The sequence below is a fragment of the Tauraco erythrolophus genome, chromosome 12 (assembly GCF_009769465.1).
Source record: "Tauraco erythrolophus isolate bTauEry1 chromosome 12, bTauEry1.pri, whole genome shotgun sequence".
Lineage (NCBI taxonomy): Eukaryota > Metazoa > Chordata > Aves > Musophagiformes > Musophagidae > Tauraco > Tauraco erythrolophus.
This window is the reverse complement of record NC_141476.1, coordinates 21,015,189-21,030,823: the sequence shown is the minus strand read 5'-3', so window position 1 is coordinate 21,030,823 and position 15,635 is coordinate 21,015,189. Positions and strand designations below refer to the sequence as shown.

The following is a 15,635-nucleotide window of genomic DNA, read 5'->3' as shown; positions in this document are numbered from 1 at the left end:
ACTATAGACATTTGCAGACAGAGTAAGGATTACAGATCATTATTAAAATACAATATTAAGTCAGATACCTGTTTCATTTTTTATGGGACAAACTCAATATCGCAACTCATTTGGACAGGGTTATCTCCCATGAGAACAAAACATCCCCCAAATTTCCTTCCACATTACAACTTGTGTCACTAGACACATAAACAGCATTGTTTTCCCCACGTTATAATCCATCAAGCAGTATAATAACTACATTTTAGACTGACCTAAAAGTATAATTGATTTCCTTACACTACATAACACGAGTCACCTCCTTTCTTCAAAAGCAATATTCGAAAACTCAGAGATAAGAAGTTACGATTAATTTAAGAGACTGTCCAACCTACTTAAGAAGTGTGTAAGTACTGTGGCTGTTAGCTCATACTGGGCCCTGTGCTATCATGGCTACCTAATACCAGTACTTGTGTACAGTACTTGTAATGCTTGTACAAACTGCAGTTTACACTGCCAGTGAAACACCCCCTAAAATGACAACAGACGGGAACTTTCCTGATACAAATTCAAAACTGTCAAGCAACAACTGTCACTGAAAAAATTTCTGTAATTTCATAAAATGTGACAACAACAAAATGAATAATAATAATAGTGTTACACGTTTCTAACTGGCTATAAACATGCATCCCATCATCTATTCTTTAAAAAGAATGACCTCTCACATCCAACAATGTTTCTTATTCTATAACATTAAAAGGACACGTCTCACTGGATGGAATACGCACATGGCTCGTCTAAATCATCCTGTAAATCAAATACCACTGCTCAATTCTATTAGTGATTCATTTAATCACATGGTTACACAACTGAACATAAAACCAAGCACCCTTTGCTGCCACTTGTTTATTCTTAACACCCAAAGTTTATTTTCTTACCTCTGCAGCTTGTGTCTCCTGGTGTAATAAAGTTAGACCTGTCAAGTCTTCTAAGAAGGAATGTGAAGAATTAAAAACTTTAGCTAGGAAATTGAACCCTTCTCGTTCATACTGGTCAAGGACCTGTCAAATAAACAAACAGAAAAGAATTTCAAATAAGATGCCCATAATGTGATTCATCATCATATTTTGCTCATAAAATAGAAGTACAATCTTTCTGAACACTCAGAAAATGACTGTATATTGTAAACAGGTAAAAATTATAGAGAAAAGAATGATCATTTCTCCCAATTCAGTTTCTAAAGTGAGGAAAGGTGGAGGTCAAGAGGGAAGAGAAGTGAGGTTTAAAAAAAATCCTGGTTTAAATGCATTTTTAAGCTTATAAGAAGACAGATGATATGTTAAGAAGAAAAACTTAAGTTGCAAAGTCATGAAAGGAGCATTTGAGTTACACAAAACACAGTTACACAGACTGTTCCAACGTATCAGTTAAGGGAAAGAACCAGGCTGGGAGAGACCGAAAAATTCTCCGAGCCAGTGTCCAAATCCAACATCCTCCCAATCTCCAGAGATTCATAGTTCTTAGACTATTGTATCTTAAAGCACTCTCTATTTTTCTACTTTAATTTTCCCAGATTGTCTTTTATTATGAGAATCTTATAGACTCCTACAAGAATTGTAAGAAAGGTTTTAGCCTATGCTCCTCTCAAACCCCTGGCCATGAAGAATTTATTTCGTGTTCATGCAGCTTTAGCTTAAACAGCTATTTGGTAGGCTGATTTCCATGAAGCATGATGGAGATTGAGGAAAGAAAAGAGAAATGTCAAAGATGAACATGACTCTACAAGTTCTGTGAAAGCAGATAGCAAGGAAACGGAAGGAACTGATGACAGAGCAATCCCAGTATCCATTGTTTTCCTATTTTTGTTCTACCACTGATCCTTTAATATCCTGCTTTGCTGCCATCAGTCTCACAGACGAAGCAGCTGAGCTTGACAGACTGCAAAGCACCGTCTCCTACAGAAATTCACGTAGCAGAGCAGGATGCATGCAGGGAGTTCAGAAACACACAATATTTTAATGCAAAGGAACAGTATAGATGACATCAACAGAGAAGTAGGGGAAGGATCACCAGTATCCCCACACACAGAGAAGATGCAAGCTTTTCAGAAGAGTCCATGGAATGGCTTAATCTATGAAACTGAATGCCTGACAAAGACCTTTTACTGTCAAAGTTATCGTCGTCTTTCTCGATGCTTACATCTTCATCTCAATCATCACCTTCCTCAGATAAATCGACATCAGTTCAAGAGTGAAGGACAGAAAAAGCAGCTAATGATCAGGCAGTTTCAGGTATGGCTGTTATTTCTCAGAATGGCTGTTATTTCTCCAAATGATGATCCTTTCCAAAACCCAGCATCTGCAAAAGCCAGCACCTCTTCCAGTTGCTGGTTCTGATAATCCACTCCTGCTTCTCACCTCCCACCCACACATGCCATTCCTATGTACTTAAACCCTGGGCATGTCTTAAGTCCCTGCACGAGTCCCTCTTCACCACATCCGTTCTTACAAGCAACACTGCATTGCTGTCACATCACACTTTTCAGAAACGCATCCTCTGCAGATAGCGCGGCAGAAGCCCAACACTTACTAAACACCAGAGAATCCACAAACTGCATCTCTATAACCGCCCAGCCACAGCAAACGTACCAAAATCAGGCATCAAGATACGGCTGCGGGACTCCTGTGCTCAGAGAAGTACCTGTTTTTTCATTCTCTGATGCATAAATTTCCGAACAAATCCCAACATTGTGCCCACCCACGCCTTCTGATAGCTTATCTGTGCAAATTATCTGTACCATGTATCTCTATTTTTAACTTCTCTCATTTGGGTATAGTTCTTGCAGAACAAGTGTAAGTAGAACACAAAGTTCTTTTATGCAGAGCACTGCTGCAGGGGCTGTGGACAAACTTTCTTTCACTGTGTATGTTCTATCCTTATCTTGGGAGACAAGCAGTAAGGGAAATATGTACAGCTTACGTACTCCCTAAACATATCTACTCTTACTGGATGGACAAGTTCCCTGTAACCAGTGGAATTCATTTCCTCTGGAAAAGAAGGAAAAAATCATCCTGGAAGGACTGGATTTTGTTTTATTGTGAAATATGCGATTCAACCAAGTGAGTTTCATTCCAAGGTTTAAGAATGAACGGACAACTCCTGCTCCCCCCACACTCAAAAAAGCCATTCACCCTTCTTTGGACAATGGTGGGGGAGAAGGGGAGGGGGGCAGAAAATAGTTTCATTATGAATTCATCTAACCCAACCAAAACCACAACCTACACTCAATAATCATACTCTCTTCTAGTTTAACAATTCCTAAAGGTCTCAAACCACCTTTGCATTGATACATCTTAAAACTGTAGGAACTTGCACAGCCCACCAGCGTTCTTCAGCGAAACAGATTCAGTGAGCTTTTACACTGCCTCCTACAGGAATTCAAGCTCATTTTAAAATATATTTATTTATATTTTAACCAGTAAAAGCAGACTAGGATCTGCATTAGGATCTGCATACAAAATGTCCTTTTATCAGCAAAATTACCTACTGCATACTTAGGTTTCAAAAAACACAAATAGAAACAACAAACACAACTATAAAGAGGAAGAACACAGATGCAGGTGACTGACAAACATTTGGTACCTTCTTGGCGACGCTTTACACCTCTAAAATAAATAAATAAATATGTCACCTTCTGTTACTAAAGCTGGAGAAACCGCTGTTCATACTTTAAAGATTATTTTGCCATTCATAGAGTTTTGTGTATCTGTGCAATGACCCATAAACATAATCAGAAATTGAAAAAGAAAAAAGGAAGGAAAAAAAAGATTAAAAAATGCTTAGCAGCATTTCTTTGGGTTTTTCTTCTTGTTTTTTAATTCCTGAGATAAACACACCAAGACAAACTCATCTGACTGTTCATAATGCAATGCAGAGAACTGGACAACTTCAGCATTCCATTTGAGACGTGTCCTCTTAATCTTATCCATTATATACATTGAGAAATTGCACTGTGGATGTATACATACATAATGTATGTATACATCCACAGTGATACAGTATCCTATATATACAATAATACATTTAGAACATATATTTTACATAGAAAAATATATAATACACAGAATAGTGCATATATATATATATACAAAAAAATAGGATTCTGTGTTTCAAAATTCTAATGAAACAACCAGATGTGCAGACGTCTCTTGCATCTGGCTCTTTGTGATACACCGTACACAGACATCAACCTCTCAACTTGGATTACGTTCTCAGCCCTGCCTGTACACAATCCTCAAAGCCATCAGCACTCTCAAATGTGTTGCTGTTGCTTTAATTTGTTGGAACCCCAATGCAGAGCTTATGAGCCATCTTTTGGTGATGTAGGCCAGATCGTAGTTCACGGTATGTTGAAACAATTTACACAATGAAACTGTAGCCTTAATCTAAAATATTACAGCATATCAAAGAAATGCAGCGACAACAATAATATATTTTGGTCTCTTCCCAGAGGTAAAAATTGCTACAAGACGTATATTACACAGCAGGGAATCCAGTGCAATCTTACTACACACGAGAAGTCTATCAAATAGCCTTCAAATCTGGCTGATTTTGTTACTCTGCTAACTATGCCTTGATCCTCATTTCCACAGAACTGTAACTCAAGCCTGAAGTGCAAATTTCCAGGTATTGCTTCTTCAGCAAGCACGTTACCTCGGCGTGCCAGGGTGCTCCGTGCCAACTGCCCTGCTTTATCCCAGAGCTGTGCTCAGCCTTGCCGTGTTCCCTGCCGCAGCTATAAACGAATTCTCATGTGCTGCACGACTACGCTGACATCCACAACGCCTTCCATTAGTTTCGGATGAATCACCTGGAAGAATTTTTATTAAATCCACGCGCCCTTTGTACTGTGATTAGCATGGAAGAGACTAGGAAGTCTCCCATTAAGTGTCTGTTAAAATATTAATAAAACATTAATATTAGTAAAATAAGATTACAGAACCACGAGTTGAAGGCATATTATTTTTGGATCTAGTGAACTGCAGCTTTTTTTCCACCCCCCTCTTTTTTTTTTGTGAAGTTGGGTAGAAATGACACACATTAAAATGACCAAATCTGCTATTGTTATGGAAAGACCTAAAAATATATTTTCCCCCTACAGAAACTCCATCATGTCACACTGCTACACATTCCAAGGTGCTACAAAGGCAAATCTAAATTAGGGTAACAAATCTGACCATAGACACAGTATCTTAAAAACCAAAACCTCAAGTACAACAATATGGAGTATTTTTCTTGTATTAGCACCTGCAGAAGTCTGAAAAACGTTATCAAAAAGTGTATTTGCTGAATATAATTACTTGTCTTTTATAATGGGAACAGCCTGCTGAATATAAGTATCTGCTAACTCGTCTTAAAACAGAAATTCCAGCCACATGGCCCAGAGAACAAGACATCAAGGAGCCAAAGAATGACCTGGCAGCATCACTCAGTTTGCTGCCTGAGCAGGGGTGGTACCACTAAAGGAGGCATACACTATAATGAAATTCTTTTAATATAGGCAGCAATTGAAAGAACACTTTGTCACCTTCAGGGACTTTATACCCCAAATCAGATTATTAAAACTTTAAAATAAATACCATGAAAGGAATAAACACCGTTAACTTGTCCACATCTAACCTTTACTATATAAATTCAGTAACAGCTGATCTTTAATAAATGTAATGTAGCATATAGTTATTCAGTAGCCACTGAACTTACCACAAAAAGAAAAAAGAATGAGGCAAAATAAAACTCATCTCAAATTCCTATGCCAGGAGACCACACAGGAACACTCTGCAGGTCATCAGGAATAAAGCCAGTCTTGACAAATAGGCATAAAATAATTCTAAAAAACGTTTCCAGATTTAACAACTGCCCAATTTGTTGCTGTGTGGAAAGGAAGTTTTCTCCTATTTAATCATGTCCAGCAGAGTCTAAAGGCCCATGTTTGGCATGAGTTTGCTTTTCTAGTTCTTAACAATTCTCTTTGCTGCTAACACCATACTTCGTACCAACGCGATCATTCTGAATAACAGCTTTACAAGAGGAAAATACTTGAGAGATGTTACAATTATTATTATTGATCTTAACTAGTCACTATCTGACCACAGAAGTAAAAAATCCCTCACAAACAACTTCTGGGAATAAATGTGTCACTATCCAGTCATTCAGTGACATGTCACTATGTAGCAACTAATTTTGTCAAGCAGGAAAAACTGCAAAGCAGCAACAAAAGGAATCAGAAGGATGTAACTCTTCAGCCTAGCAAGGCAAGCTGGAGCAACACGGATTTATTAAGGAACCCTGAGCTTTTTCTCACTTGCAGATCACTATTCAGAGCTTAGGAGGAGAATTAGAAAGTAGCATGCCTTCTGTATTCCACAACTGTTAGGAATGCTGTCAGGAGAATCCACATTTTAAAACCACACTCTTTTCTGATACATGGTAAATCCACCCTCAGGTGGACGCTATAACCTCAGTTCCAGTCTCCATTTTCCAGAGCCAGAGCTACAACTGATTTTTCACATGATAGCATTTTGATAGAACAAATGACATTGTGGATGCTCATTATCACAACAGGGACAAATTAATATATTGCTAAAGCCTTTTGTGCAAATGATATACAGTAACTCATTTTATTAGCAATCTTTTTATTTTTGTCTGTTTACTGAAGGAAAAAAAACACAAATCTCATGGTAGGTGGAAAAAAATACAGGCTTAGAGTAAAAGAACTTGTTTTGAAATGAGAAACAGATGTGCAGCCTTGGTGTTATATTCTTTTTAAAAGCATTCTTAACAAAGAAGTCTCAATTGCTGGGTAGAAAGCTATTCAGAAAGAGAATCTTGCTCCAGGATTGCTTTATAGCATAAAAGTTAATATCTGGTTAAGCAAAAATACAAAAAATAAACTCCTAATCCCAAGAACCTGGCGACTGTTGTAAAACTGGCTCACATTTTATGCCTCATTTCTGTCACACAATTTTTAAACTTTTTACCAGTGTTTACATTTGCTTTGGCTTTTTTCATTTTGTAAGCATCTGTAGAGCTTCAAACAGTGTTGTTTACTTTCCAGGAAGAAGAAAACAAGAAATGAAAGCCAGCAGATTTATTGTTTATACTAAATAAGATCTATGGGCAGCCTACCTCCAAAACAACACGGGTGCTGTGTTTGACACTCTTCCTGGCTTTAAACACTTTCCACTCTAAGAAAACAGTACACTTTCCCTCCCTGCCCTGCCTCCCTCGTCCAACGGGGACAGATACTCACTAAACATTTCAGAGTCGGAAAAATCACAAAATTCAATGTTCTATTTAGAAATTTTACGTGCCTAGATATATTTTTGCATACTGCTAACTATGCAGTTATCACGGACAACGCAGAATGAACAGCAAACTACTGCGACTGTCTCCATGCTGAGAAGAGACATTTCAGTTTCAACAGCTGCTTAGAAAATAAGGAAGACGTGTCGAATCTTGCCAGTTAAACTCCTCAAAGGTCAATGTATCTGCTATTAAAACAGGAAGTTTAGTGAAAGGCTACAATGCTGTGAAGAATCCTAAGTGAGGAGAGAATAAGGTGAGGCACATGAGCCATTGGGATCTTGGGTCTAGGCAGTTGCACAGGACAGTATCACTACCATTCAAAATTTTATTATGAGACCCATAATTCTAGTTTCTGTAAAAAAAGGACTCCTAGACTCTTCCCTGTTGATGAAGTTTTCAATTTTTATTTGGTCCTAAAGAGTTGTAAAAAAAAAGTCTACTAAGGTGATCCTGTGATACACCTATGGAAAAGAATGCAACAAAACTGAACTTTTCTGGACATCACATCTTGATTTTCCAGGGTCTCAGCTCATGATATTGGAACACAAAATTCTGACAACATTACATGAGCACAAAGACGACTTTTAAAGACACTTCATCTTTTGATAATACTCCAAGTATTATCTTAATTTGTGTATGAACGGTCAGACACACTTGTGCATTCACACACGATTAAGTTTTAAGAACAAGATCATAAAACAAAGTTCAGAAGAAGGCTGTATGCCAGGTGCAGGCTGAAGGAGGCTATTCTGAAAACACTGGAAGGTTAAAAACCACAAGGCAAAAATGGCATCATTTTTGGCTCGTGTCCAAATAATTAAAACACCCTCTGTATACAGAATTTTCTCTTTACCTTCCCGTAATCAGAATTAAAAATGAAGGTAAACCAGTACAAAATGTTAACTAATCCAAGTACAATATGCTGAAAATTCATTTAAGAAAGAGACTGCTGTTTTAATTCAGAGTAAGAATGCAGTGATACAAATGTGGTTTGTCTGTTGTGATTACCCACACTGATTGTGAAGTGCAATGGACAGAAAATGGACTATCTCCTTACTGAAGAATAGGCCCTGAAAGGTCTTAACAAGGTTTTCTTAGCTCAGGACTTTTTAGTTTCTTCTTTTGAATAGTGAAAAGGAAAGTAGAGTTCTTAGAAATTTAAGAGATGTCAGTTTAAGCATGGTTTTGCCTATGTCAAGTTCTGGGGAACTGCATGCATTCTGAGCTTTTCTGAAATAACCTTGCCGTGTTTTGTATACAAGTAACCATTTTTCCTGATATGAACTCACAGACTAACAATACAGACAAAACTGCGAGATTTTTATCTGAGCTATTCTTTCCTTTCTAAAATATTTCTCACAAATTATTTGAAACATAATGGCATCTTCAGATCCCAGTCATAATAAGGACTTCCTACTGGGCAGTGTAAAAGTTTAAGGCATTCCCTGCCTGAAAGCATTAGTAAATAGAAGTTAAAAGAAAGAAAGAGATAAAGAGAGAGTGGAAGTAGAAGAAAATAAACATCTCCATTTTAGAGACCGAGAACAGAAGAACAAAAGAGTTGTCAAGTAGACGACATCATTAGATCATCTGTCCTGACCTCTTTTAATACAGGGGTATATCCTTCAGTCCCCTAATAGCTGTCTCTTGCTCACTCCACATTTTACAGTTGACGGATATTTACAACTTTATTTATCCCCATTCTGCTTCCTGTCCAAAATTTATGCTGATTAGCTCATCAGCAGTTACAACACTTTTGGCTCCAGTTCATACTGGCATTAGTCACTACCTATTGTACAGCAACTGCAGAAAGCTCTTCTTTTTCCCTGACACATCTGAGCTTATTGACGACATGTGGCTGGATATTTTGTTTGTTACTCATATATAGGGGCAGGCATCTATAGCACAATTCTTGTTTTTACCTTGAAGAAACAGTCCAGAAACAACATCCATTTTCCACAGACAATCCCTAATGCTGGGAGTGAAGTAAGGTCACTTCCTCAAACACCTAAGAAAATTATTCTGCTCACAGAAAAGCAACTGTCTTATGCTGAATACCATTTTGGTTGTCTGTACAGTATTTCCTACAAAGATTGGAGTGATCCGTCTTTGATGGGTTGACTTAAGCAAGCAAAAAGCCAATGCTGACTGGGCACCATGTATGAAGTCACTCCATCCAGCTCTCACCTGCCACCAGCAGTTCAACACAGAGGCATGATCTGTCAGACACTAAGCACCCAAAATTATCACAACCTTAAGCAGAAATTGCAGCTGCTCACTAGTTCCTAAATCCAGATCTCTAGCTCAAAAATCTGTATTTTGTAGACTGTTTCAGAGGAGAAGATTTTACAACCTGGACGTGCTACAACACCTATGCAAAACAGCACTGGAGAAACAACAGTATTTTCACCAAACTCACATATATTTACTGGATTTCATCAATTTCAATTATTTTACCATCTTTTTATATTCAATTTCCCTCACTTTTTTCCAATTTCAAAGAAAACTGAAGCACTTCTGCAAAGATACAGACAACCCTGAAAAACGTGGAAAAATTAAGTAAAGGTTAAACTTAACTTAAACAGTTCAGAAAATGCCTACATGGGCATTTGCAAACAAAAAAACAGTTGCCCAATAAAGCAAGGCTGATGATTTGTTAAGTTTAACAAAAGAAAATAGGTATAGATACAGACAGACTCCTCTCAAAGACTGCAACGAGAAGAACACAAGCATACAAGAGAAAAACAACAGTTAACAAAAGGAAGGTACTAAAAATTATCCGAGAAAAGATATAGTAGCCATCCCTTTAATCTCATGAGATTAAAAATCTAATTGAAATACAAGTAAACTATATATCCTTTAAATATTATAACCTAACATTTTAGCATAATTTAAATATGAGATTACAATAAAGCAAGTTCTATTTGCATAGAAATTAGGGGAAAAAAACCCCACCAGACTCTCACAGCATCACCCAATCCCATGAGACAACTGTTACATGACCTGACCACGGAAGAAAAACACAGATGTATTTCCAGTCTTTCCCCGCTGCATGTTGGCATTGCTTTTCGATAGTAAAGGTAGGATTATGGCTAATTTTGAAAAATCCACACAGTCCTGCACTGTATAAATCTGAAGCACTTGTCCATCAAAATTATCAAAGCAAAAGAGTGCTTTGGACCATAATCTTGCATGCTTCATGTGATTCGGACTCGAACCTTTACGTAACCCTGCCAATTTTTTAAAGCCCTTCAGTTTTTCTTACCTGCACTCTAACAACTGACAGTTAGCCCTCTTTGCCCATAACTGACGTATGAACAAGTTATTTTGTCTCACCTATTGCACTAAATACGTCAACATATTAAATGACTTCTTTAATAGTCACTAACATTAAAGAATTGTATATGTTCCAGCCAGGAGCACGTGCGCTTTTTTTTTACTTAAATTGGTTCCTCAGCTCAAAAATGCAAAATCTAGGCATAAATGGCAGACATGAAGCTTTCTGTGTCTATATTTTCCTTGATGAATATGGACTGAATCCTTGGGATAACTGAACAATAAATAAGGGAACAGAAGGCATTAGGTTGCAAGTATGCAAAAACCTTATGGAAGTAAAAAGAACAATTACAAATTTCTCATGTTAAACAAAATGAACAACTGATAACTTTGAGTTCCAGACAGAAATCTACAGAATTAGGCTTGAACTGTTTCTACATTCAGCAATGGCAGGATAAACATCATCACCAGACCATCACTACCCATTACATGTTCCTAGTTTTTATCCAATTCACTATTCACCAACTCCGGTTTCGCAATTCTTATATGAGAGTCTGTCAGCAAGTATGTATTTTAAGTCAAAACATTTTACTTTGGTTTTGTTGTAACTGACACAAAAGGAATTCTGTAACAGCTTCACAGAGAGATGACAAGTCAGCATTAAGTCATCATTGGAATAAATAATTAAAAATGGTATTCCCGACCCAGTTAGACATGGAACGTGTCGATACCAGACAACTGTGGTGATGCTATCTCTTTCAAAGGATTTGATCTTATCAAAGGACTTGATTGACAGTCCTTCAATTTGTGCTAATTGTATTTAAAACGTAACTGAAATGGAGGAAGGAGAAATATTGAAAAAAAAACCCAAAACTCTAAGATCCATAGAATTTACTTGAAATGCAACAGAAATACAACCTGTCAGAAATATGAATAAATTGTTTCTAACAATGGCGAGTTTCTTCTTCCCCTTAAAACCAGTATTTTAAAGTTAGTTAAACTTAAATATAGGCAAGTTCATGTTATGCATGGTGCAGAAACTATATCATTTGAGTGCAGTATTTTCACTTAAAGACTTGAATTAATTCTGTTTTTTCTTTTAGTATAGATAATACAAGTTTCTATTTAAGATAGATTATTAAACAGTTTTCTCTTCCACTTACAACTGCTTAGAATAATATCTTACATCCATTGAAGGTGACTGAACAATTACTAGAACATATTTTTAGTTCTATTAATGCCATTTAACTTGGAGACAAGTAAACTAGTTAATGCCGTGGACCAGTCAGTCACACCAGTTGCTTCTTGGACCAAATTCTGGGATTCTCTGCAACATAGCTTTGATTCTACTACCTAACATGGGACGCTGCCACATCAGCATAAATCAACATGCCATTTCACTTAAACATCAGGAAACACTTAACATATTCATCAAATAAAAGAAATACAGAAAACAAAATCATTTGTTTCTTCTCTGAAGGGCAAAAGTGTGTTACTTATTACGAGAAAGGGATTCTTAATCTAGTAACTTCACTATTCTGAAACCCAAAGTAGTAACAACAGAATTGCTGAATTTCTAGAGCAAAAGGAAGAGGGAATAAAACAAGTTTCAGGGTTGTATATTGTCCGTTGGTTTTGTCTCCCTTGTTCTTTCTCCCTCTCAAGAAATCTTCTTAATAATTTAATCACCAGAGTTCAAAACTTTCATTGCAAAGAACACAATAACCGAGAACGACTCCCAAAAAACACTTTGCAGTAAACCTGAGCTGTCTACACCCTTGTGCCATGAAGACAAGACCCCAAACCATAATGATTTGGGGAGGAATGTTGTTTTACTTTGATATTTAAACACATTTTCTGTGCCAAGGTGTATTTAACCTCCCCATGATATCTAACGGTTGCATCTGCCATCCAGGAAGAAGCCATCTTACGTGCTGAAGCCAAATGGATTGTCCAGGACAAAGACAGTGATCTTAGGATAGGGGGTTGGGTAATAAAAACTGGTTTTGCTCAGCAAAACATGAAATACTCAAACCTCCAGTTTTCAACATTTAAATAGAGTTGCAAACACCCACACTCAAAACAAAAGTTTGACGCTGCACATACAGCTGCTAGCTTCTGAGAGGCTAGGAGCTACTTATCCTCAAGTCAGAAGTTTTGAAAATCCATCCTCCTCTCCGGGCTCAGCGCCCTGAATGCAAAACAAATCCTCACCCATATGAAAGTATTCGGGTGGGTGGTTTAGTCTCACAAGGCACAAACTGATCTCTAACTTCTTATAAACCACGTCAGTTCTTAATACTGAGAAATATACTAACAACATAAGCTAAAATGGAATAACATCTTACCAATTTGTTGTGGACATGCACACTACTTTCTTCCCCTTAAGAGAAATAGTCAGTAATAACAGCAAGAAATTAGTCCCCGCTGTAACTCCAACTAGATTACAACAGAGAATAAAAGCGAGTAGCCAAAAAGGAGGGAAAAAAACACCAAAAAGTCTCCTGAATTCTTTTGTTCTTGCTACATTTATCTAAGTTGAAGAAAACATAACAAAACAATAAATTGACTAAGAAGTGATTTCACAGACATGTTAAAAGTTGAAATGATGACACAACAGAATGGCTAAGAGCAATTGTTCATTAAAGATTTTAGCATCATCGTGTCTGGGAGGGGAGGACAAGTACACACTGCCAGCAGCAATACTGGTTACAGTTTTGAACTATCCTTCTTGTGATCTGACTGAATTTTTAAACAACCTTACTTCTCTTCAGTACCATAAAGCATCAAGTTTTGCTTCTTTTTTAAAATTCTCTCTTCTGTTGGCTTTGGGATGCAGCTTGGTGCCAACAACCTAGGTTAGCTACTAAATGTCAATAAACCTGCACCACACCTTGAGTAAGTGGTGCAAAACAGCCATCGTTTCTAGCTCTTACAATCTACAGCGCTAACATCACATGGGAATGTTCCCTGCTTTCTGAATGTTGGTAAATGGTATGATTTAAGATTGAACATACGCATGTTCTATCTTTCCACACGTTCCCTCTGTTTCCAGCCTTTATTGTGGAGCAGTTGTCTGCAAGGCAGTTTATTTGGCACTGCTGCCTTCACCCAGCATTAGCTATGAAGTTTTCAGTCATCATGATGGACTAAGCAAGGAGTAACAAGACGTAACTTCTCCACTGAGCTACACATACTTCATTAACATCGTGGGTTGTTTTTTTTTCGGATACAGGACAGAGAAAATGGACTCTCTCCCACTTTATTAGAATTCAGTTGTGGTGTTTTTTAAGTTTCATTTTTCAATTATCATCCATGCAGCCTGAGCAGAACTTCCTCATCTTGCCCAATGCACAAAACTGAATACACTGCTGATTCCGCACCCTTTTCTCATCAGACCCCACCTGGAATACTGTGTTCAGCTCTGGAGTCCCCAACACAAGAAGGACGTGGAGCTACTGGAACAAGTCCAGAGGAGGGCCATGAAGATGATCAGAGGGCTGGAGCACCTCTGCTATGAAGACAGGCTGAGAGAGTTGGGGCTATTCAGCCTGGAGAAGAGAAGGCTCCGGGGTGATCTTATAGCAGCTTTCCAGTACCTAAAGGGGCTACAAGAAAGCTGGAGAGGGACTTTTTACAAGGGCGTGTAGTGATAGGACAAGGGGCAACGGATTTAAACCGAAAGAGGGCAGATTTAGGTTAGATATAAGAAAGAAATTCTTTACATTGAGGGTGGTGAGGTACTGGAACGGGTTGCCCAGAGAAGTTGTGGATGCCCCATCCCTGGAGGTGTTCAAGGCCAGGCTGGATAAGGCTTTGGGCAACTTGGTGTAGTGGAGGATTTCCCTGCCCATGGCAGGGGGGTTGGAACTAAATGATCTTTGAGGTCCCTTCCAACCCTAACCATTCTATGATTCTACGATTGTCTGTTCACAAAACAGGGTGTTTAAAGCTAATGTTACTTTTAAGATTTCTGGGGGTCTTGGTCGCATTTGCCTTCCTCTAAGGGAACAAAATTCCATCATAATGGTCACATCATTTCTTAGTGTGTGATGTGGCATTCTTAGTACACATCACAGCTTCCTGCTGTTTGTATCCTTTTTCTTGGGATAATCTACATTACATTTCATTGCCTCTATAATAAAAGTTCAGTATTTTTGACTGGCATTATTTTCAAGAATGTGCATCTTCCAGGCAACCAGCAGTAAAACCATCCTCACTGTGACTAATTTTGAAAATATATATTATTTCAATTCTCTCACTGAATTTAAAATTGATATACAGAGAGGTAAAGACTGTCTGAGATTTCAAAAGTTACAGGCAAGATAATCCTGCCCTCTGCCCTCCCCAGTTAAGATGACATTTTCTGAAAGAGGAAAATCAAAAGTGATAAATTTCTTTAAGTCACTTATTATAATGCAATTTCCTATGCCACCTCAAGAGTAAAAAAAGCATTACATTTAACTCATTATGTTGAAAATACGTCTAGGTATATTAACGATGCATTTTTAAAGTCTGAACGAAATCTATTCAATTCTAATACAGAGGCTGCCCTGTACATAGAAGTGTCAAATGTTAACATACATAAATTCAGGAACTAAGGAAAGTTATAAATGGATTCAGTTACATAGACTTAATGTTACAGCACAGTTACAGAAATAACTCTTTTTAAACATCCTTTTGAATTTTTGCAGTGTTCATTCCTGAAGGACAAACATTTCTCCCCACTTCCTCCACCATTTCTGCAAGCTAAGTGAGAGTTAGCTTGCTTTAGCACAGGAAAGACCAAGGCCTTTTTTTCCTCCCATGACTTATACATCCCTATTTAATATCAACACAATACTGGAACTGAGAAATGTATAATAGAAAAAGATTAAAACCGATTTCACTGACAGATGTTACAACGTGCTATCACTGAGAGAAAGCAAATATGAAAGTCTTTTCTCAATGCAGCTAGGACAAACATGAAGGGTCTTGCTGGAATCAAAATTAAAATTATCTCAACTGAAAAAAAA

The 15,635-nt window shown here is 37.6% G+C and overlaps 1 protein-coding gene across 2 annotated transcripts in view; it reads right to left on the bottom strand.

Annotated features, from left to right (window-relative positions):
* The window catches only part of ATG7 (autophagy related 7), a 109,093-nt gene that overhangs the window by 59,694 nt on the left and 33,764 nt on the right, over positions 1 to 15,635 (bottom strand). For both annotated transcript variants that reach the window (XM_086618875.1, XM_086618874.1), the window contains exon 18: positions 918 to 1,040. In XM_086618875.1, coding sequence (XP_086475001.1) covers positions 918 to 1,040 — 123 coding nt within the window. The remainder of the gene's footprint in view (positions 1 to 917; positions 1,041 to 15,635) is intronic.